The sequence below is a fragment of the Polypterus senegalus genome, chromosome 10, assembly GCF_016835505.1.
Source record: "Polypterus senegalus isolate Bchr_013 chromosome 10, ASM1683550v1, whole genome shotgun sequence".
Taxonomy (NCBI): Eukaryota; Metazoa; Chordata; class Cladistia; order Polypteriformes; family Polypteridae; genus Polypterus; species Polypterus senegalus.
In genome coordinates this window covers 72,125,384-72,149,523 of record NC_053163.1, presented here as the reverse complement: position 1 = coordinate 72,149,523, position 24,140 = coordinate 72,125,384, and the positions used below count along the sequence as shown (strand labels likewise).

Below are 24,140 nucleotides of genomic sequence, written 5' to 3'. Positions count from 1 at the left end.
CACTTAAAACTTTCTCTCTCGCAGTTTCGCTGAGTTTGTGTCAAACACCACCCTGACCATCTCATCTTCCTCTCCATAAGCACAGTCCTTCACCCGTGAATATTTACCCGTGGCAGTTTGCTATTGGATTGCCGCTGACGGACGGCCTTATATGGGCAGGCACTAAATTACAAACGCCAGCGGCAGCCTGTCTATGAACTTAATTTAAAGTGTAGGTTTACATCGGGCTGTGTTTCCTAAGTAGCAGAACTCATGAATATGATTGTATATGTCACTCGCTCGCTTCTTATTGTTTCGCTGCCTTCTCAATTATATAATGCATGTTTTCTTGAGCGCTTTTTTGAGGTCTTCCTGGTTTTCTATGTACTGCGTGATTACATGGGAGGCGTGATGATGTCACACTAAACTCCGCCCCCACGGCGTTGAAGCTCATCTCCATTACAGTAAATGGAGAAAAGCTGCTTCCAGTTATGACCATTACGCGTAGAATTTCGATATAAAACCTGCCCAACTTTTGTAAGGAAGCTGTAAGGAATGAACCTGCCAAATTTCAGCCTTCCACCCACACGGGAATTTGGAGAATTAGTGATGAGTCAGTGAGGGCTTTGCCTTTTATTAGTATAGATACATATATACACACACACACACACACACACACACACACACATACATACATATACACTAGCAGAATACCCGCGCTTCGCAGCGGAGAAGTAGTGTGTTAAAGAAGGTACTGAAAAGAAAGGAAAAATTTGAAAAACAACGTAACTTGATTGTTAATGTAATTGTTTTGTCATTGATATGAGTGTTGTTCTCATATCTATCTATCTATATATATATATACCAGCGCGTGGAGAAGTAGTGTGTTAAAGAAGGAAAGAGAAAGAAAAGGAAACATTTTAAAAATAATGTAACATGATTGTCAAAGTAATTGTTTTGTGTATTTGGCGGCAGTGTCACAAAGTTTTTTTCATCTAGCTGCATCGCTTTTTAGTGTTTTCTCACAGCTTGGATTGCTGCTGTCATATCTATACACACACACACATACATATCTTCATATCTATACACACACACACACACACACACACACATACATACATACATACATACATACATGTATATATATATATATATATATATATATATACACATACACATACATACATACATACATACATACACATACACATACTTGTGTGTATGTTTGTATGTGTCTATATGTGTGTGTATAGCTTTGGTCACTGAGTGCAAGGGAAAATAATAAAATATAGTCTATAAGTTATTAAACAGTAAAGCATTAACGTTTTAAGAAGTACAGGTACATTGAGCACTACTGGAGTGGTTTCAGGTAAACTACATTTTAAAGACTGTGTAACACAACAGGTAAGTAACTAACAGCAGCTAAAATGTATATGGATCATCTCTCGGTAGTTGATCCCTTTGAAAGCGCTACGACGGCTGTGGTATAGAAATTACATTTTCTATGTGAGCGTGGTAAATGTGCCTTACCGGCATTTAAAGAAAATTAGTTTTGTGTCCTCTGCAGTGTTAAGAGAGAAAGGCTTTGGTTTGGGATAAAAGGAAAAAAGGTGTAAAGAAAGGAAAGTTGCCTTTTTCTTTTATATAGTATAGAGAGATGTGTTAAGCTGGCGTTATGATCGCCTTTTGGGGACAGTCGCGGTGGGTCTTAATGTAGACTGGTGAGACGATCTATATAATTAATACATATAATAAAAAAGCAAAGCCCTCACTCACTCACTCATCACTAATTCTCCAACTTCCCGTGTGGGTGGAAGGCTGAAATTTGGCAGGTTCATTCCTTACAGCTTCCTTACAAAAGTTGGGCAGGTTTTATATCGAAATTCTACGCGTAATGGTCATAACTGGAAGCAGTTTTCTCCATTTACTGTAATGGAGATGAGCTTCAACGCCGTGGGGGAGTTTAGTGTGACATCATCACGCCTCCCACGTAATCACGCAGTACATAGAAAACCAGGAAGACCTCAAAAGCGCTGAAGAAAACATGCATTATATAATTGAGAGGCAGCGAAACAATAAGAAGCGGCGAGTGACATATACAACCATATTCATGAGTTCTGCTACTTGGAAACAAAGCACGATGTAAACCTACACTTTAAATTAAGTTCATAGACAGGCTGCCGCTGGCGTTTGTAATTTAGTGCCTGCCCATATAAGGCCGTCCGTCAGCGGCAATCAATAGCAAACTGCCACTAAATATTCACGGGTGAAGGACTGTGCTTATGGAGAGGAAGATGAGATGGTCAGGGTGGTGTTTGACACAAACTCAGCGAAACTGCGAGAGAAAGTTTTAAGTGCCAGGACTAAGGTAACATTAAATACAGCCATGGACATAGCGAGATGGCACCAGCACAGCTGGGAACCTTGATGCATGTACACGAGTGGCTCACGTGAACTGGCGCAGTGCACAGATAAAAGGCAACAGTTCCAAAGAGCTGAACAAAACCGAATTACACAATTGAAAGGCAGCAAAAATATGAAGCGTCTCATACATACAAGCATATTCATAAATCCAACTACTGCGGAAACAAAGCACCGTTGGAAAAAGTCAATGTCCGCTAAAGGAAGACAGTGTAAAAAACCCGTGCATGCAGTGTGTCAGGTCTCAGATAAAGAAGAAGGCGAGCTGTTTATTGATGCAGTAAGAAGCGAATCGATGAATGAAACCTGTCATCTTTACAGCGATTGACAAACACGGAATGTAACTTGAACACAACACATCCTACAAATCTGAACCTGATTGAAAGAAATAATGATAATCAAATCCTTGATGACAGCAACACTCAGTAACACTCACAAAACAAATACTGTATATTGACAGTCATGTTACGTTATTTTTAAAATGTTCCCTTTTCTTTTCTAGCTTTTTAACACACTACTTCTCGCTGCGATGCGGGTATATATATATATGTATATATATATATAACCCGATCTACATACTCGAATAATGGATACTTTATTAGCCATCAATGATTGTTTTGGTAAAGCCATACTCAGTGTATTCATTAGATGAGCGGTAAAAAGTAAGGCGAGGGGAGGATGACTTATTGAGGTATGCAGGCTGTAGTGCTTGTCAACTGTATCTGAATTGCGCGATCACATTTGAAAAAATATATCTTTTCAAGTTCTATTTAGTCCATATGTGTCAAACTCAAGGGCGCGGGCCACATCCGGCCAGTGTAATTATATCCGGCCCGAGATCATTTTATATACTGTATTATTGTTATTAAAGCCGGGTATATGAAGCGCTGGTAACACAATAAACTACAGATCCCATAATGCAGCGCTTCAGCTGCCTTGCCGTTACTTACGCGTTAATCAAGTCTACCTTAAGATGCTGCAAGTTATTGCGAAGCTATCTCACACGATGCTGAAGAGAAAAGTTGATTCTGAAAATAGAGCCTTTAAAACCGATGGGAGGCTGAGTATATGTTTACTGAACCCGTGTGTCTCATTTGTGGAGCTAATGTGGCTGTAATTACAGAATTTAATCTAAGGCGGCACTATAAAACAAAACATCAGGGTAACCTGAAAGACCTGAATGCAATGCAGAAGATACAGAAAGCAGAAGAATTAAATAAGAATCTGACACTTCAGCGGACGTTTTACCCGTGCACAATCACAAAGTGATTTCAATTGAGCTGCTTTTATGGGAGACACAACCACTTGCCCCACTTTCCCTATTACCAAGTAATGTTAAACCAAGTCGTCACTACGGTGTTCCCAAATCGCACTTTGCTGATAAACTGGCGCACTGAGTTTGCACGGCGCTTTGGTGACTTTGAAGAACAAAAAAAGTCCGTCTACATGCGGCTCGAACCTTGTGCATGTTTGGTAGCACATATCTGTGTGAGAAGCTCTTCTCAGTGATAAAGACTAACAAAACAGCACACAGGAGTCGCCTCACTGATGAGCACCTGCAATCCATCCTGAGAATCTCCACAACACAGAACCTCACACCAAACAGAAACGAACCTGTTGCCAAAAAGATGCCAGGCGTCCAGCTCTAAAATGACATATGAGCAAAGACAACTGAATGATTTGATTTGTTATTGCTGAAAGGAACACATTTTATTTATATTTCCAGGTTTTGTTATGCAGCATGTTCATATTTGAATTTGTATAATTTTGACAGGATATATTTTTATGGAGAGCAAAATCTTTTGGGATATTTAAAATCTAAGTTTATTTTTATAAAATATAAAATTACATAAGAGTAAAGAAATTTGAATGTTTGTTCTTTTAATGTTTACTTTATTTCTAACTTGTATAATTTAGACAGGATATATTTTTATGGAGAGCAAAATATTATAAGTTGTTTAAGGTTTGAGTTGATTTATTCAGGAATAATATTCCTGTCTGTTTTACCATTCCTACCAAAGATATTTCTGTCGACTAAATAAAAATTCCTTCTATTTAAAATTTAAATAGAACTTGAACAAATCGATAGTTCATAATATCACGCAGACTTGCGTAAGGCGGGTGTCATCCGTTTTAACAAACAGCGTATTGCACTGATCTGAAATAGCTGTGTGTGTATATATGTAGATATATATGTATATATATATATATATATATATATATATATATATATATATATATATATATGTGTATATATGTGTGTATATATGTATGTGTGTATGTATATGTATGTGTATATGTATAGATATGTATATATATATATGTTTGTGTGTGTAAATAATATATATTCACTTTTTCACAACAGTGACAAAACAATAACATTGACAATCATGTTACGTTATTTTCAAAATGTTTCCTTTTCTTTTTCATTGCTTCTTTAACACACTACTTCTCTGCTGCCTTGGCTATTTGCTAGTATATACATATATATATACATATACATATATATATATACATACACATATACATATATATATATACATACACATATATATATATATACATACACATATATATATATATATACATACACATATATACATATATATATATACATACACATATATACATACACATATATACATATATACATATACATATACATATACATATACATATACATATATATACACACATATACAGTGGAGGAAATAATTATTTGACCCCTCACTGATTTTGTAAGTTTGTCCAATGACAAAGAAATGAAAAGTCTCAGAACAGTATCATTTCAATGGTAGGTTTATTTCAACAGTGGCAGATTGCACATCAAAAGGAAAATCGAAAAAATAACTTTAAATAAAAGATAGAAATTGATTTGCATTTCATTGAGGGAAATAAGTGTTTGAACCCCTACCAACCATTAAGAGTTCTGGCTCCCACAGAGTGGTTAGACACTTCTACTCAATTAGTCACCCTCATTAAGGACACCTGTCTTAACTAGTCACCTGTATAAAAGACACCTGTCCACAGAATCAATCAATCAAGCAGACTCCACACTCTACAACATGGGAAAGACCAAAGAGCTGTCCAAGGATGTCAGAGACAAAATTGTAGACCTGCACAAGGCTGGAATGGGCTACAAAACCATTAGCAAGAAGCTGGGAGAGAAGGTGACAACTGTTGGTGCGATTGTTCGAAAATGGAAGGAGCACAAAATGACCATCAATCGACCTCGCTCTGGGGCTCCACGCAAGATCTCACCTCGTGGGGTGTCAATGGTTCTGAGAAAGGTGAAAAAGAATCCTAGAACTACACGGGAGGAGTTAGTTAATGACCTCAAATTAGCAGGGACCACAGTCACCAAGAAAACCATTGGAAACACATTACACCGCAATGGATTAAAATCCTGCAGGGCTCGCAAGGTCCCCCTGCTCAAGAAGGCACGTGTGCAGGCCCGTCTGAAGTTTGCCAATGAACACCTGAATGATTCAGAGAGTGACTGGGAGAATGTGCTGTGGTCTGATGAGACCAAAATAGACCTCTTTGGCATTAACTCAACTAGCTGTGTTTGGAGAAAGAAAAATGCTGCCTATGACCCCCAAAACACCGTCCCCACCGTCAAGCATGGGGTGGAAACATTTTGCTTTGGGGTGTTTTTCTGCTAAGGGCACAGGACAACTTAATCGCATTAACGGGAAAATGGACGGAGCCATGTATCGCGTGAAATCCTGAGCGACAATCTCCTTCCCTCTGCCAGGAAACTGAAAATGGGTCGTGGATGGGTGTTCCAGCACAAATGACCCAAAACATACAGCAAAGGCAACAAAGGAGTGGCTCAAGAAGCAGCACATTAAGGTCATGGAGTGGCCTAGTCAGTCTCCGGACCTTAATCCAATAGAAAACCTATGGAGGAGCTCAAGCTCAGAGTAGCACAGAGACAGCCTCGAAACCTTAGGGATTTAGAGATGATCTGCAAAGAGGAGTGGACCAACATTCCTCCTAAAATGTGCGCAAACTTGGTCGTCAATTACAAGAAACGTTTGACCTCTGTGCTTGCAAACAAGGGTTTTTCCACTAAGTATTAAGTCTTTTTTTGTTAGAGGGTTCAAAAACTTATTTCCCTCAATGAAATGCAAATCAATTTCTATCTTTTATTTAAAGTTATTTTTTCGTTTTTCCTTGTGATGTACAATCTGCAACTGTTGAAATAAACCTACCATTGAAATGATACTGTTCTGAGACTTTTCATTTCTTTGTCATTGGACAAACTTACAAAATCAGTGAGGGGTCAAATAATTATTTCCTCCACTGTATATATCTATATATATATATATATATATATACATACATATATATACACACACACATATACACACATACATACATACACACACACACACACACACATACATACATATACAGTAATCCCTCCTCGATCGCAGGGGTTGCGTTCCAGAACCCCCCGCGATAGATGAAAATCCGCGAAATAGAAACCATATGTTTGTATGGTTCTTTTTTTATATTTTAAGCCCTTATAAAAACTCTCCCACACTATTAACATTATTAGAGCCCTCTAGACATGAAATAACACCCTTTAGTCAAAAGTTTAAATTGTGCTCCATGACAAGACAGAGATGACAGTTCTTTCTCACAATTAAAAGAATGCAAACAAATCTTCTCTTAAAAGGAGCGCCGTCAGGAGCAGAGAATGTCAGAGAGAGAGAGAGAGCGAGATAAAAGAAAACTATCAAAAAAATCAATATGTGCTTTTAAGTATGCCGAAGCACCGCGATAAAGCAGCATTTTGTAGAGTAGCGTCCGTATCCTCTAGGCAAACAGTCTCTGTGCAAACAGCCCCTCTGCTCACACCCCCTTCGTCAGGCGCGGAGAATGTCAGAGAGGGTGAGAGAGAGAGAAAAGCAAACAATCAAGCACTGCGTGGTAAGCATATCTTATATCATTGAGGAGTTTTAGTTAATATGTAATACATACTTTGATTAGGTAGCTTATAAGCCATCCGCCAGTAGCGTCCCTTGTATGAAATCAACTGGGCAAACAAATTGAGGAAGCATGCACCATAAATTAAAAGACCCACTGTCCGCAGAAATCCGCGAACCAGCGAAAAATCCATGACATATTTAGATATGCTTACTTTCTAATTACCGCGATAGAGTGAAGCTGCGAAAGTCGAAGCGCGATATAGCGAGGGATTACTGTATATACACATATATATACATACACATATATATATATATATATATATATATATATATATATATATATATATATATATATATATACACACATACATACAAGTAAACACAAAATGCAGTTTTTAAATGATGGTTTTATTATTTAGGGAGAAAAAACCCAAACCTACATGACCCTGTGTGAAAAGTAATTGCCCCTTGTTAAAAAATAACCTAACTGTGGTGTATCACACCTGAGTTCAATATCCGTAGCCACCCCCAGGACTGATTACTGCCACACCTGTTTCAATCAGGTTTGAATTTTTTTTTCTCCCTAAATAATAAAAACCATTATTTAAAAACTGCATTTTGTGTTTACTTGTGTTATATTTGACTAATGGTTAAATGTGTTTGATGATCAGAAACATTTTGTGTGACAAACATGCAAAAGAATAAGAAATCAGGAAGGGGCAACTAGTTATTCACACCAATGTATATTATTTTTATTTATTTATATATATATATATATATATATATATATATATATATATATATATATATATATATATATATATATATATATATATATATATATATATATATATATATATATATATATATATATATTTTCTTATTCTTTTGCATAAGAGGCATTGGTGGTTGTCGAAAGGTGTAAAATATTTGGCCATTTCGGTACACTTGAAAGCGACAACCAAACAATTCAGCAGCAGCCATCAACTCACATGCAGAACCATAGGTGAAGGGCTTAAGCATTTCACTCTTATAGTGCTCCTGTGTAGTATAATTATCTCCTGTACCATCATCAGACCACACCTTGAACCTGTCCCAGTCATTCAATACATAAGGCACAATGTTCCTCCAGATATCAAGACTGAGCCTGATATGGCTATGCAATATGTAACAAAGAGAATGGAAAAGGTAGGTGCCATCTCTGGGCATGGAAACCACTTGGTAAGTGACAGTTCTTTGATCGATGGTGATCACCTCGATAGACATGTTAGTGTTGGTACGGTTGTAACAATAAAGGAAATGGGTATCTGAACAATGTAAAGTAAGTCTAAAATACCTACACAATAACTATAATCACGATAAATGAATAAAACAGCAGAGAAACCGTGGATTAAATAAAAAGGCTGTAGTTATCAGCAGGGAGACATGAATCCCGTGGCGAAGCAAGGAAGGGAATGTAGAGACCGGAGAGGCGGACAGGCTTATATAGGCAGGCAGCCAACAACGTGGGAGGCGTTGGGATGGGGGACCCAATGCTGCCTCACATGGTGACCGAGCTGCAGGCTATGGACGTATATATGTACGTAAATAGGATTCAGTTAGCGTTGGGAACCCGTGTACCAAATTTCTTGAAGATGGGCCCATAAGTAACAAAGACCATTAGAAAGTTCAATATGGCGGCCGACAGTGGCATTATACCACTGAAATACGTACATCGGTTTTGGTTAGCGCAGGGAAGTCACCTACCAAATTTCGTGAAGATGGGGCCATAAATAAGAAAGTTCAACATGGCGGACGTTGTTGACCGTTATGACCGAAATGAAACCTGCAAACTTTTGTAAGTACGCTGTAAGGAATGAGCCTGCCAAATGTCAGCCTTCTACCTACACGGGAAGTTGGAGAGTCAGTGAGTCAGTCAGTCAGTCAGTGAGGGCTTTGCCTTTTATTAGTATAGATTATATATAATATATATTACTTAAAAAATGTTAGTGTAGTGCAATTGAAAAGCTATTAATCTGAAGCAACATTATTTTTATCAGTTAAAGATCAGAGAAGAGTACTTATAAGCATTATTTGTCAATTAAAGGATGAGTGCTGAAGTTGCTAATAAAAAAATCAAGCCATCAGAAAACAAAAACACTTTGTTATTTCATTATCCTAAACAGATAATTGTGAAACAGTATCAAAGATGACAAAAGATGGGTCACCTGATCATCAAAAGGAAGCCTATGAAGTTGAATCACCCAAAAAATAATACATCACTGAAAACAACTATTTAAGAATTGTTCATTTTGAGACATATATCACAGCAAATATGTAAGATATGAGAGTAAAATTTACTCAACCATTTCTTCAAAATCTAATGCACACAGATCTTTGCACCAGCAGAGGTCTTGTACAAGATAGAGGTAAGAGACACTTTTGCAGTTCAGTTTTTCTTTTATTGGTAGAGAAATGAGAAAACAATGCAGAGTGCATACTTTCCAATGTCTTTGTTTAAAATTTCAAAAACAATTTTCCTCTAAAAAACTTTTCCAAAAGGAAAATAATTCCTTGTACATCTTCCAGATTAGTGCTCAGAAATGTTTAAATTATCAGTTTTCTTCCTTTTAAAACCACATAACCATTCACAAATATCAAAATGCAAAGAAATGTGGTGTGTAGGAGGAAAGAAGTTAGAACTGTGCCTTTTTTCTCATACTCGATTCCCTGATTTTCTGAAGTTGAAATCAATTACCTTCCTTCTTGTCTGTTTGGGTCTCCGCCGCTTCTCTGAGTACTTCCTCTCTGTTTTGGTGTGATCATCATCGTCTGAACTGCTGCTTATTCTCCTGATTGTCTGTCTTGTCTGCCTTTTGGGAGGCTGCAGATTTATCCCAGCATCAGCGGTCCAATCTGAATACTCACTGGACGAGTTGCTGAAATCAAAAGTCCAAATGGTAAAAGCTTAAAGATCAGAAAGTCCTAATTTTTTGTTCAATTTCTATATAAAGAAGGATGACAGGGAAGAATTCAACATTGTGCTTCATAGTGTTGAAGACCTCAACTACCAAACTACAATTCCAAAACACTATTACTGCCTTTTTCAGCAATACTGATTGTAGCATAAAACAGTTCATTATATGTCTTTGCAGTACTCGGGGTGGGAGGTGGGGGTGGGAATGAGAGAGAATGTTGCCATTTCAACCTCTTAACAAAAAAGCACTTTGACAGCAGATGTAATCACAAACTAAAGACACTGAAGGCTCTCCTTTCCTTTGGTTTAGGTACAAATCGAAACCAAAAGTGCGGAAATAACCTGCCACTCTGTGCAAATTTAAACTAACCCAAGTACAGGGGAATAAAAGATCTTAAGCCTGAGGGAAAGAAAAAGCAAACATACTAGTGAAGAGCATTAACAAAAAAAGTGGGAAAACAAACCGACAGGTATTATGTAAATTAGATTCAATTGACAGGAAATACCCATACAGACCTTTTTACATGTGAAATAAAAATGCAATACTCTCATAACTCGTTTAATCCACTTAAAGGCCTTACACAGAGGTGAAATAATCCCATATATAATTGTGTTTTTCTAATATATAAATTCCAATATAACCAGGTTGTTCCAGTAACTGCAGGTTTGATTTAAAAATGCACCTTCACTGCTATTTTAGTTTAAATAAAAGGGTTTCTGTCTGGTCCTGCATTTTCTCAACCACAAAATAAAAAGTACAAGATCACAAAGTTCACAGTAATTCATAGTTGACATGTTTTGTTACTACTTTTAATCTAATCAGGATTTCTTTTGCAGGATGAAAATAAAATTACAAACAGTTAAGATTACAGATTTGCATTTCATGTATTTTTTGTTTATTTTCAAGCACCACTTAGTCATTTGTTTTTCAGCTTATTGTTTACATCATCATACTAAGTAACCTTTGCAGCTACCATAAAGAAAAGATATTTGAAAGAAGTAAACCAATATATTTTCACATACAGTCTTTACAATCCACTTTCACAGGCCAAAAAAATAAAAATAATTTATTCAGAAAGCATTTCATTCTTATTTCAAATTAAGCATTTTATGAAGAATGATAAACTACCATAAATATACGTTCTTGTTAAAACATTAATTGAAACATAGACAAAAGACTAACCTGGAACTGGTCTCACTTTGCCACTCTGGTTCACCTTCTTCTGAAGAAGCATTTCTTACTTCCTCCCTGTCATATTCCTATAAAAGTAAGAAATCTAATTACTAGTGTTTTACACAGAACTTTGCAATAAAAGAAAAACAAATATCAAACTACTACTTCACATTAATTATTTAGAACACTTAATATGCACCACAGTTAATATTATCTAAAAAATACCAGACCATTAAATTGTTTTAGGTCATGGCAATACCTAGTTTCTAATCTGTTAGAGACATTCATTCCTCAAAATAATCTTAATTTTTCCTTGTTACTCCTGTAAACATCATTATGTTGCAGTTTAAATGGGGAAAAAAAAAATCTACAGGGTGCCAAAAAAAAAAAACAACCCAATGTATACACAGTTTGAATAATTATAAATACAATGTTTATGAAGACCACACTGCAACTGGTGGTAATTTGAACTAACTGCAGGAATAAGACATGCCATGCATTTGAAAGGACCAGTTTTATTTCCAGCAGTATGGAACACCTCCCCAGTACCATCATAATGTGAGGGCCTATCTTGACAAAGATTTGCCAAATACAGTGCAACCTTGAGATACAAATGCCCCAACATACGAGCTGTCACTAGGTCGATTTTTTGCCTTGAGTTATGAGCCAAAATTCGAGATACGAGGCATCAAAGAGCTTGTCCCCGCACATTCCGAGGAACTGACGACAGAGGAGTTGATGGAACTACAGACGCAGCAACATACAGAGGTTCTGCAGGAGATAGGTATCGCAGAGGAGCTCATCTCTTGAAGTGAGATAAAGGAAGTGTTGGCAATGTGGGAAAGGTTTATGACTTTGACTTTATTGAAAAGAAACACCCTGAAAAAGTTGCAACTGGTTGTGCAGTGGCACTATTTAATGACACTTGCCTAACTCATTTCAGAAACATTCTAAAAAGGGAGGAAAAAAAAGCTCCTTGGACAGGTTTCTATTGAAATGCCCTACGAATGAAAGTGACAAAAGCATGGCAAAAAAGAAAAAAACAAACTAGCGAAGAAAAAAATTGAAGTGTGACGATGCGGGTTCGCTACATGCTCCCATCTTGCTTCTATGAGCCCTTGAACTCGAAACCGCTGGTAATCTCACTGATGAGCTAGGTAGGGAGGCACAACAATGAAGCAAGGGGATGGTACAAAAAGTGCAAAGTGCTTTTGTTTAAAACAGCAACAACAAAGTGTCCAAATTAAATAAAGTGCAGTGTATCAAAAGTCTTCATTAAATAATCCATTAAAACAAGTGAAAAGGTGGAGGTTAAAATCCAATACAAAATAAACCCTTTAAAACCCAAGGTTATAACGATGGTTAGAAGCAGTCTCTTCAAAACACAAAGCACGGTGCCTTTATACTGGTGACTCCCCTGCTTCTTCCGTCCAGGCTATGCACAAGGGGAGCCACCCTACCTGCAGCTGACCTTCTCTATGCCTTCTCCTGCTGGACTGATCACCTTGCCGATACCTGGCTCCAGATCATGAAATGAGCTCCCCAAACGACCAGGGCACTCACGCTGAAAGGGTTCATTTCCCAAGTCCTGAATCCCGCTGCCTTTGCTAGCCTTATGCGTCGAGCCATCCTCCTTCTGGTCACTCCAGCTCTTCAAAATGCTCAGCGCGCAGTGACCACTGCCAACTGCTCCCAGGGTACTGGCCAAAAACCCCACAAGGGCTCACTGTCACGGTCTCCAACCATACTACCACGCAGATTATTTATTTAAAAAGCGGCCTTTTTGACATGAGCTGTGGACCTGCTACACCACATGAAGTGAAAGAAAAAAAATAAGACAATACACTAATTGGCTCCGCCAACATCTGTTTATTTCTTTAGATTCTCTTTTATGTATTAGGTTTTATTTTGTTTGTATACAATATTTGTTCATTATAAATACATTTTTCTTATGTTGAACACATTTAATAAAAATTGTGGTGTGTTTTGGGGGCTGGCACGAATTAATCTCATTTCAATCAATTTCAGTAGGGAAAATTGATTTGAGATACGAGCATTTTAACTTACGAGCTCAGTCATGGAATGAATTAAACTCTTATCTCAAGGTACACTGTAAATGGATTGGGCAAAGATGTGGCCCTCCATTGACTTTTTTATTTTCTCCAAAAATTTGGTCATGTCAAAGATAAGGTTTATCTAACAAAACCACAACAATTGAAAAACTGAAAACAGTCAACGAAACGGAATGTGGCAAAATACCAAATTAAAAGATCAGTGATGTTTGCAAATCCATTGGTGCATGTTATTAACTGTGCCTGGACCAGAGCAGCCAGTAGCTCAAACACTTGAAGTTTAACGGATTATACATTTGTTGTCTTTAATTTCAATTCGAAGACCTGGATGCATCTTAATAAACCTTTTATTAATATTCATTTAAAGTGAGTATACATTTTTTGGGACACCCAGTATATATCAAAATAGATAAAATACATATAGATGGAGGCAGATTTTGCATGGAGGTAAGTGTAGGCTACTTTAATGTGCATCAGGCCACCATGGCAGATTCTGGCTCCTGTTGCCCATAATCCCAGCTTGAATGACCATGATATTATTTTTATACAGTACTTTACATTGTGCCAGTTAGGGCACTGGACTTAAAATGCAAAAATATGCAGGTTCACTTCCTGTCGTTAATAAACTTTCTTACAAAATGCTACATTTCTTCTACATTTTCCCTCTTTATTTTGCCCAAAGCCACTGTCTCTGTTTAAGAAAAAAGCCCCATTTCTCGTTACTGGTGCTACCACCACGACCACAATGCTTTACAGTATTAGCTGTGCTCTTTAGATAAAGTCCTTTGCTTTTCTCCACTTCTTATGTATTGTCTCGATAGTGTTCCATGATAGATATATGTAAGATCTTCAGAATTCTTTTCTCTCTCTCTCTTCTGATCTGTACCTCCCTATAATAAGATTCTTTGGATCTTTCAAAATTATCCAACAAAGATAATGTACCTTTAGTCATAAATAAGTATTTCTGTTGGATTTCCATAATCAGAAATTTTGATTACAGTGTACAAAATTGGCATCCACTATTTGTACACAAACACTTCAGAAGCTGAACAATTTAAAAAAAATATTAATTTCCTGAATTCATATTAGCTTTATGTCTAGTACTTACATCTTCAGAGATTTCGGAGTCTTCTTCAGCATGTGTATTCTGTAGTCTGTCCTGAGGATGACTGTCAATGGCAGATCGAGTTTGATATGCATGTTGTCTCCTGCGTTGCTTTCTTCTCAGAAAGCGTGCATTAGAATCCTGTTGCTCACTCTATTGATGAAAATGTTTTAATATAAAACATCAAGATATGACATCATCTTAAACAATCGTTTTATTAACTAAAGAAACATCAGAGCTAAAGAAATTTGAGTGTTTTTAATATATTTATACTCCATAGTACACTTACAAAGGCTTTGAGAAAAGGCCACATTCGTGTTGTGTTATTTGAGTTTGAGCACAAACATGAAAGACACGGATGGGAAGTTATAATAAAAATGTTTCTGGTTGTTTTAACTGCATTTATCACTGCCATATTCATTAATGTGGACGGATTCCACAAATCATTTGATTTGACAAATTCAGATGGCTGAATAAAGGGGGGTTGGGGGGATGGGGGTTGGAATCTTCCCTGAGACATTTGTGATGACAGTGTGAACGTAGCCAAAGTTTGCCTGTTATGTACATATCACAATTTCAAACCAAAAAAATGACAATTATTTAAAAATTGTTCAGGGTAAACATGCATTTATAGTTTTTGACTTGACTACAGGTGTGTAAGCTGCGGCACTTCTGCTTAACTGAATGGACCAAATGTGTTTCATAGACAAATAAGGCAACAAAGGCAAGTTCTTTCATGTTTTGTGTAGATAAGGCATGAGCCAAAAGATTTTACAAAAGTAAATTTTTGTAAAGTACATTTTTACAAAAGTAAAATTGATGAATTAACAGGTAACTAGATAATTAGACGGTGAAATTATTACATCTGATGAATTTTTGAAAATGTCAAGCCATATCAAAAACCAAATTCTGAATTGTTACTCCCATTTTTATGTGTTAGAACAGTCTCTGTGCAGAACATCTCAAGCTTTCAGCACATGACAGAGACCCACAATCCAAAACAATTCCCCTGCTTGAAGTCTTGCACTACCCTTTACTGTTGAGTTTACAAAGCAGAAAACCACACTCTGGATAATGTATACTGTAAAAGGGATGAAGGAGCTAAACCATTCTGGAAAGGCTGTCAGTTTCATTAGTGATAAACAGATACTAATCAAACATAAATACATATACATATCTTGTTACAGGAAGAGATGTATAACTACAAAATGGCAATTTGAGAAATATAAAAATTGTTACAAAGTGGTACGGAAGTGAGCCTAATGAAGCCATTCAAAGTTTAAATTTAAAAATATTTATAACATATTTAAGACATTTCAAAATTATTCTGTACATTTACACCTGTGAGACCTTAGCTGTTACTATTACATTACTATATATAAATCTAACTCCTTTATTACCACACTAATTTTCTGTCAAGTTTCCTGGAATATATAGTGAATTACTGGAATAATCTTAATTCTAAAAGTACTTTTTTTGGGAAATGTACTTTTGTGAATGTATAGTGGAAAAAAAAAAACAACAGAAAGCTATTTGCTTTCATTTGAATAATGTTTATGCTTTACCTTTGTTAACATAAATTGATGGCTCATCCATCATACAACCCACTAGATCCTAACTACAGGGCCACAGGGGTCTGCTGGAGCAAATCCCAGCCAACACAGGGCGCAAGGCATGAAACAAACCCCAGGCAGGGCGCCAGCCCACCGAAGTGACGGTTCATACAAAATGTAATTACATTACCATCAGTCAAACTTGCTTCCAAGTTTTTAACTTCTAAATGTTGCAGCCTTGACATTTATGTAATCATATGACATAGATATAAAACTTGTTACCTTCTGTATTGTCTGGGATGGCTTTCGTCTCCTCTCTACAGTATAAAGTGCACATTCAGCTTCGCCCTTTGCTGCTCGATTTTCCTCCATAAATCTGCAAACATATCACAACAATAAAGATCACTTAAGAAAAACTCAAACTGCTTCAGAAGCAAAGCATTAGCCAAGTGCAATACAATAAAAATTTTCAAAAACACACAAAAGAAAACTAAAGAAAGGTTAACAGTACTTTCCATTAAAAACAAATTTAACAAGTGTCAAAATGCTCTGTACACTACTTTACACAGCATTTTTTGTAGGACATACTACATTATAATAAAAAGCTTCCATTGTAACAATGATCAACTATATTTAGTCTCTATGGGCGGTATGGCTCTCCACTTAGCTGTGTTCAATCAGCCAAGTCAATCTGTGAGTTGCCCAAGTTATCCACAGATCTATATGGATTTTCTTCAGGCAATCTAACATTGCTGAAAAACTAGCATATTATTTTTAAATACTCCGAGGAATACGGACAAAAGTGGAAATGTGTGCATGCACAAAAAAAATTTAAATCAATCATAAGCCAACTTCCATGCACTTCTGCTCCATAAACTCAGGTCAACATGAAATGCAAGTACGGGGAAAGAAGAATTTCAGTGAATGCGAAGTGGAGGCAACGAAAAATGTACTATTTATTGACTTAAGTAGTGGTATAAACTACAAAAGGAAGTTGATCAAGTGATATAGAGTGGCAGAAACATTTGAAAGTTCAAGTTCAGAAAGCCACATAGTGCCTGAAATAAAAAAAAAAGTGGTCAGATATCAAAGTCACTGTGAAAAGGTGAGCTGTAGCCTACCATCTGAGTGCCATATGGAAGCATATTAGGGTACACCGGGGGCTGGGGGGGGGTGGGGGGTGGAAATAGGTACACAATGAAGGGAAAAGAAGGTTGAAATTTTAATTATAATCTAAAAAATTCCCACTTTAATCTCGCAGTTCATGTCATTAAAAGTAGAATATCGCAAATGTCATCTTAAAATCGGTTTAATTTACTAGTTTCTCAAAGCCCATCGTAACTGAAGTATCACATTAAATGCTTCTTATTCTATATGTTTAATCTCTGACGCAAAAGCTCAGCTGTAGAAGCGAGTGTCCCTGTGAGTGGAGAGGACAATGGGACACAGTAGACTTGAAAGTGATGTAGAAGACTTTCATCAATCTTTTACCATTGATTTCAGATAATATTAGTTATCCAGGGTTCATTTTGAAAGCAGCAGACAGTGTGCACACAAGCCCATGGATCTGCTCCAGCCATGGAAATGAGTGTTCCCTGTAGGGAATAGGATGCAGACACATAGTGGAGAAGATTATATAGAAAACTATACATATGACCTTTTAAAATCAATTTTACATATTTTTCCTCTCCAGTGTTCATTTTGTAATCATCAGTCAGAGGGAACACATTTTACGGCTCTACAGCAGCCATGGAAAATGAGCGTCCCGACCAGTGGACGAGACACGTTTTCATTCCAATAGTTTTAATGACTTACATGGCGAAAGTGAAATTTGAATTCAACAACTAAACCTTTCCCGTGGATTTTTCCCCCATTTTTATTCCCAGGAAAAACCACCTGTGTAAATGTTTAAGAGCAAGCTGTCACTTATAGCATGACAATGGATTGCTACATTTATTTTAACGAGCTGTCTTTTAAATGTCTTTGGAAAGTGTTACTGGGTGTCGAGCAATGTACAAACCGGATTCCAAAAAAGTTAGGACACTATACAAATCGTGAATAAAAACTGAATGCAATGATGTGGAGGTGCCAACTTCTAATATTTTATTCAGAATAGAAAATAAATCACGGAACAAAAGTTTAAACTGAGAAAATGTATCATTTTAAGGTAAAAATATGTTGATTCAGAATTTCATGGTGTCAACAAATCCCAAAAAAGTTGGGACAAGGCCATTTTCACCACTGTGTGGCATCTCCCCTTCTTCTTACAACACTCAACAGACGTCTGGGGACCGAGGAGACCAGTTTCTCAAGTTTAGAAATAGGAATGCTCTCCCATTCTTGTCTAATACAGGCCTTAAACTGTTCAATCGTCTTGGGCCTTCTTTATCGCACCTTCCTCTGTATGATGCGCCAAATGTTCTCTATAGGTGAAAGATCTGGACTGCAGACTGGCCATTTCAGTACCCGGATCCTTCTCCTACGCAGCCATGATGTTGTGATTGATGCAGAATGTGGTCTGGCATTATTTTGTTGAAAAATGCAGGGTCTTCCCTGAAAGAGATGACGTCTGGATGGGAGCATATGTTGTTCTAGAACCTGAATATATTTTTCTGCATTGATGGTGCCTTTCCACTCTCACACTGCCACTCTGAGAAGCTCTTTTTATACCCAATCATGTTGCCAATTGACCTAATTAGTGTTTATTGGTCTTCCAGCTCTTCGTTATGCTCAAATTTACATTTTCCAGCCTCTTATTGCTACTTGTCCCAAATTTTTTGGGATTTGCTGACACCGTCAAATTTTGAATCAACATATATTTCCTTTGAAATGATACATTTACTCGGATTAAACGTTTGATCTATCATCTACGTTCTATTACAAATAAAATATTGACATTTGCCATCTCCACATCATTGCATTCAGTTTTTATTCACAATTTGTTTAGTGTCCCAACTTTTTTGGAATCCGGTTTGTATTATTATTACGGATATTTTACTAAATCTTACTATCCACGTTTCTTTGTTGATGATCCCCGTTGAAGAATTTTTTGGTAACAGAACAGTAAACACGTCAAAACGACTGAAAACACACCTGACGACTGGTATTTTTCAATATCATTTTAACAAAGATTACTGTCCGCCCTCAATCACAGAACACCCCAGTAAAACGTCAATAGCGTTTCATATACCTGCAGCCTTAGAACGCAGACATCAGGACATCGCTGCACGTGTGTGTTTACTAATAGATATGACAGCATTTTGCACGGAGCGTGCGTTTAAACAAATTGATTAAGATCAGTGATTTTCAATGGTTCACATATTTACCGTAAGATTTTTTTAAAGCAAACTAATTATAAACTTCTTTGAAGAAATTTGACACAAAATAAGTCTACGACGCAGATTCTATACCATTTTATAGGAATTTTACATCATTTTAATAATATACATATGTGGACTATAAAGTAATACATGTATAATTTTATGCATTTTAACCAGTTGACATCTCTCAACTTGTTAAAATGTTGAATATAATTAATTTATATGAACCTTTACTTCAATAATATACACATTATGTTTGCATTGCGTGTGCACCTTGCTGTGTAATTATTTCAATGAACTCGTGGTATTCTCCCTATTCATACCCCACTACGCAGCTGCTGAATTTGATCATGCATTCACACGTATAATAATAATAATAATAATATTACTACTATTATTATTATTGTTATTAATTCCTTACTACTCAAAGCAATTTGTAAAAATAAACAAGTAAATAAATAATATAACAGAAAAGAAGCCCCCCGGACACAAGCCAGTGATCATTTAACTGTGAGTCAGCAATCTTACTCTTGCCACGCGCACTATAATTTTGAGCACTAGTTTAGTTATTTTATACTGTCATAAACAAATTATATCAAAAAGTTTTTTTAAAAAGCCAATTTGAAGCAAAGATGGTAAGTAATAACTATTTTCTTTTGTAAGTCAATCAAAAATGCTTAAGCCTAAAAAAAGATCGCCCTGTCAAAATAACAGACTCTTTCACCTTGTTGCCGTGAATCATCTTTAAATTAAATGCTGCCAATAAGGAATAATAGAAATCACCACTCTGCTTTCTAACTTTGACAAACTAAAGTTTTATTGGGTGAAAAAAATGATCGTCCGTGACAGATACACTTACTCAGTAGTGTGTACGACCCATGATGTGCGAGTTTGAGTGTTTGTGTTGTATACGCGCGTGTGTGTGTGGTTTTCTACGTTTTATAATAAAAACAGACATCAGTTATTTGTGAAGCAGGAATATTCTGATAACTCTGGTCCCTGATCACTGATAAACATTCAGAAGAAACAGTGCTATTCCAGTGTTTTCCTCCATAACATCCTTTCAGCAAACTGGACTAAGTTCCTTGCTGAAACAGATCGCCCATTAGTGAAATGCAGCCAATACGGAATAATAGAAATCACCGGGCGGCTATTGAGGTGAAAAAATGGGAGGTACTGCGGTTGCGATCAATGCTTTCTGGTTACTCAGCTTTAGAGAAGAATCTGTTTTATGGGGTGAAAAAAATGATCGTCCGTGACAGATACGCTTAATCAGTAATATGTGCGACCCACGATTTGTGAGTGTGTACCTGCTTGTGTGTGGTATTGTTCGTTTTACTATAAAAACAGTTAAGCATCAGTTATTTGTGAAGCGGGAATATTCTGGTCATTTTGATCCCTGATCAACATTTAAAGAAAGAGAGCAACTCCAGTGTTTTCCTCCATAACATCCTTTCAGCAAACAGGACTAAGTATCTTGCTGAAGCAGATTGCCCTTTATTGAAATGCTGCCAATACGGAATAACAGATATCACAGGGCGGCTTTTCACCAATGATAAACCAGCGTCTCATGAGGTGAAAAAATAGGACGTACTGTGGTTGCGATTAATTCTTTCTGGTAACTCTGCTCTTGAGAAGAATCTGTCATGGGTGGGACAAGAGGGAGAGAGTGAGGCAGGTACAATGAGCCGGGGCGGGACGGAGCGAGGCGAAGAGGCGGGTATCTGTGCGAGTGTTTTAAATGAAAGGAAAAAAAAGTGCTTTGAAATCGAGGACCCCCAACCCAAGTGGGCTTACAAAACAAAACGCAACAGACAGGCATATGCTACTTGTATAAAATGTGCACAATAATTACAACAGTGTTGAAGCAATGACGAAGCGAAAGGGAGCTGCTAAACATGGGTGGCCGCGTCGTGCCTGCACATAAATCGCAACCAATGTATATATCTGAACGGATCTATCTGAACCAATATATATATCAGAACGGATGTATCTGAACCGATGTATATATCTAAACCAATCTATTTTAACCAATATATATGTTTAAACCAATGTATCTCAACCAATATATATATTTCAACCAATGTATATATTTGAATGGATATATTCAAACCAATGTATATATCTGAATGGATGTATTAAAACCAATGTATCTGAACCGATATATATATATCTGAACCAATGTATATTCTCTCTCTCTGCAGGTGGCTGGGTGTGGTCACCAATCAGCCACCTACTTAAGGAGCCGCCGCTCTGTAATCAAGGCTGGAGTCGGGTGAGGAGGAGGACAAGGTCGTGGCAGAGGAGGCGAGGAGAGGCCCGAGTGTTTGTGTGTGGACTGTGAATTTTGACTTTGGGGAGACTGGGGGGTTGGTGGCGGTGCACTTTTGTAATATAGTTGTAAATAAACGTGGGTGGGATTAAAACGGTGTCTGTCCGGGCCACCCCACCATACCATACCATACCATACCATACATACACACACACATATATACTAGCAAAATACCCGCGCTTCGCAGCGGAGAAGTAGTGTGTTAAAGAAGCAATGAAAAAGAAAAGGAAACATTTTGAAAATAACGTAACATGATTGTCAATGTAATTGTTTTGTCACTGTTGTGAGTGATGAGTGTTGTTGTCATATATATATATATATATATATATATATACACACACACACACACACACACACACATATACACATATACATATATACACATACACACACATATATACACACATATATACACACATATATACACACATATACATATACATACATATCTACATATATACACACACAGCTATTTCGTATCAGTGCAATACGCTGCTTGTTAAAACGGATAACTCCGCTCTTACGTGCAAGTCTGCGTGGATATTATGAACTATCGATTTGTTCAAGTTCTATTTAAATTTTAAATAGAAGGAATTTTTATTTAGTCGACAGAAATATCTTTGGTAGGAATGGTAAAAACAGACAGGAATATTATTCCTGAATAAATCAACTCAAACCTTAAACAACTTATAATATTTTGCTCTCCATAAAATATATCCTGTCTAAATTATACAAGTTAGAAATAAAGTAAACGTTAAAAGAACAAACATTCAAATTTCTTTACTCTTATGTAATTTTATATAAAAAATAAACTTACATTTTAAATATCCCAAAAGATTTTGCTCTCCATAAAAATATATCCTGTCAAAATTATACAAATTCAAATATGAACATGCTGCATAACAAAACCTAGAAATATAAATAAAATGTGTTCCTTTCAGCAATAACAAATCAAATCATTCAGTTGTCTTTGCTCATATGTCATTTTAGAGCTGGACGCCTGGCATCTTTTTTTGGCAACAAGTTCGTTTCTGTTTGGTGTGAGGTTCTGTGTTGTGGAGATTCTCAGGATGGACTGCAGGTGCTCATCAGTGAGGCGACTCCTGTGTGCTGTTTTGTTAGTTACATGCACAAGGTTCGAGCCGCATGTAGACGGACTTTTTTTGATCTTCAAAGTCACCAAAGCGCCGTGCAAACTCAGTGCGCTCAGTTTATCAGCAAAGTGCGTATTTGGGAACACCGTAGTGACGACTTGGTTTAACATTACTTGGCAACAGGGAAAGTGGGGCAAGTTGCATTTGTGTCTCCCATAAAAGCAGCTTCACTTGAAATCACTTTGTGATTGTGCACGGGTAAAAATGTCCGCTGAAGTGTCAGATTCTTATTTAATTCTTCTGCTTTCTGTATCTTCTGCATTGCATTCAGGTTACCCTGATGTTTCGTCTCATAGTGCCATCTTAAATTCTGTAATTACAGCCACATTAGCTCCACAAATGAGACACACGGGTTCAGTAAACATATACTCAGCCTCCCATCGGTTTTTAAAGGCTCTATTTTCAGAATCAACTTTTCTTTTCAGCATCGTGTGAGCTAGCCGCAATAACTTGCAGCATCATAAGCTACACTTGATTAACGCGGTAAGTGTTCGGCAAGGCAGCTGAAGCGCTGCATTATGGGATCTGTAGTTTATTGTGTTACCAGCGCTTCATATACCCGGGCCATTAATAACAATAATACAGTATATAAAATGATCTCCTTGAGTTTGACACATATGGACTAAATAGAACTTGAAAAGATATATTTTTTCAAATGTGATTGCGCAATTCAGATAGAGTTGACGCGCACTACAGCCTGCATGCCTCAATAAGTCATCCTCCCCTCGCTCTTACTTTTTTACCATTCATCTAATGAATACACTGAGTATGGCTTTACCAAAACAATCATTGATGGCGAATAAAGTATCCATTATTCGAGTATGTAGATCGGGATATATATATATATACATATATATATATACCAGCGTATCATGAGAAGTAGTGTGTTAAAAAGCTAGAAAAGAAAAGGGAACATTTTAAAAATAACGTAACATGACTGTCAATATACAGTATTTGTTTTGTGAGTGTTACTGAGTGTTGCGGTCATCAAGGTTTTGATTATCATTATTTCTTTCAATCAGGTTCGTATTTGTAGGATGTGTTGTGTTCAAGTTACATTCCGTGTTTGTCAATCATTGTAAAGATGACAGGTTTCATTCATCGATTTGTTTCTTACTGCATCAATAAACAGCT

The 24,140-nt window shown here is 36.8% G+C and overlaps 1 protein-coding gene across 1 annotated transcript in view; it reads right to left on the bottom strand.

The window, feature by feature from the left end:
• brwd3 (bromodomain and WD repeat domain containing 3) overlaps positions 1-24,140 on the bottom strand; it is a 152,699-nt gene that overhangs the window by 62,156 nt on the left and 66,403 nt on the right. The window contains exons 20-23 of the mRNA XM_039765961.1: positions 16,483-16,576; positions 14,651-14,800; positions 11,480-11,556; positions 10,078-10,258 (exon numbers count right to left, since the gene is read on the bottom strand). Coding sequence (XP_039621895.1) covers positions 10,078-10,258; positions 11,480-11,556; positions 14,651-14,800; positions 16,483-16,576 — 502 coding nt within the window. The remainder of the gene's footprint in view (positions 1-10,077; positions 10,259-11,479; positions 11,557-14,650; positions 14,801-16,482; positions 16,577-24,140) is intronic.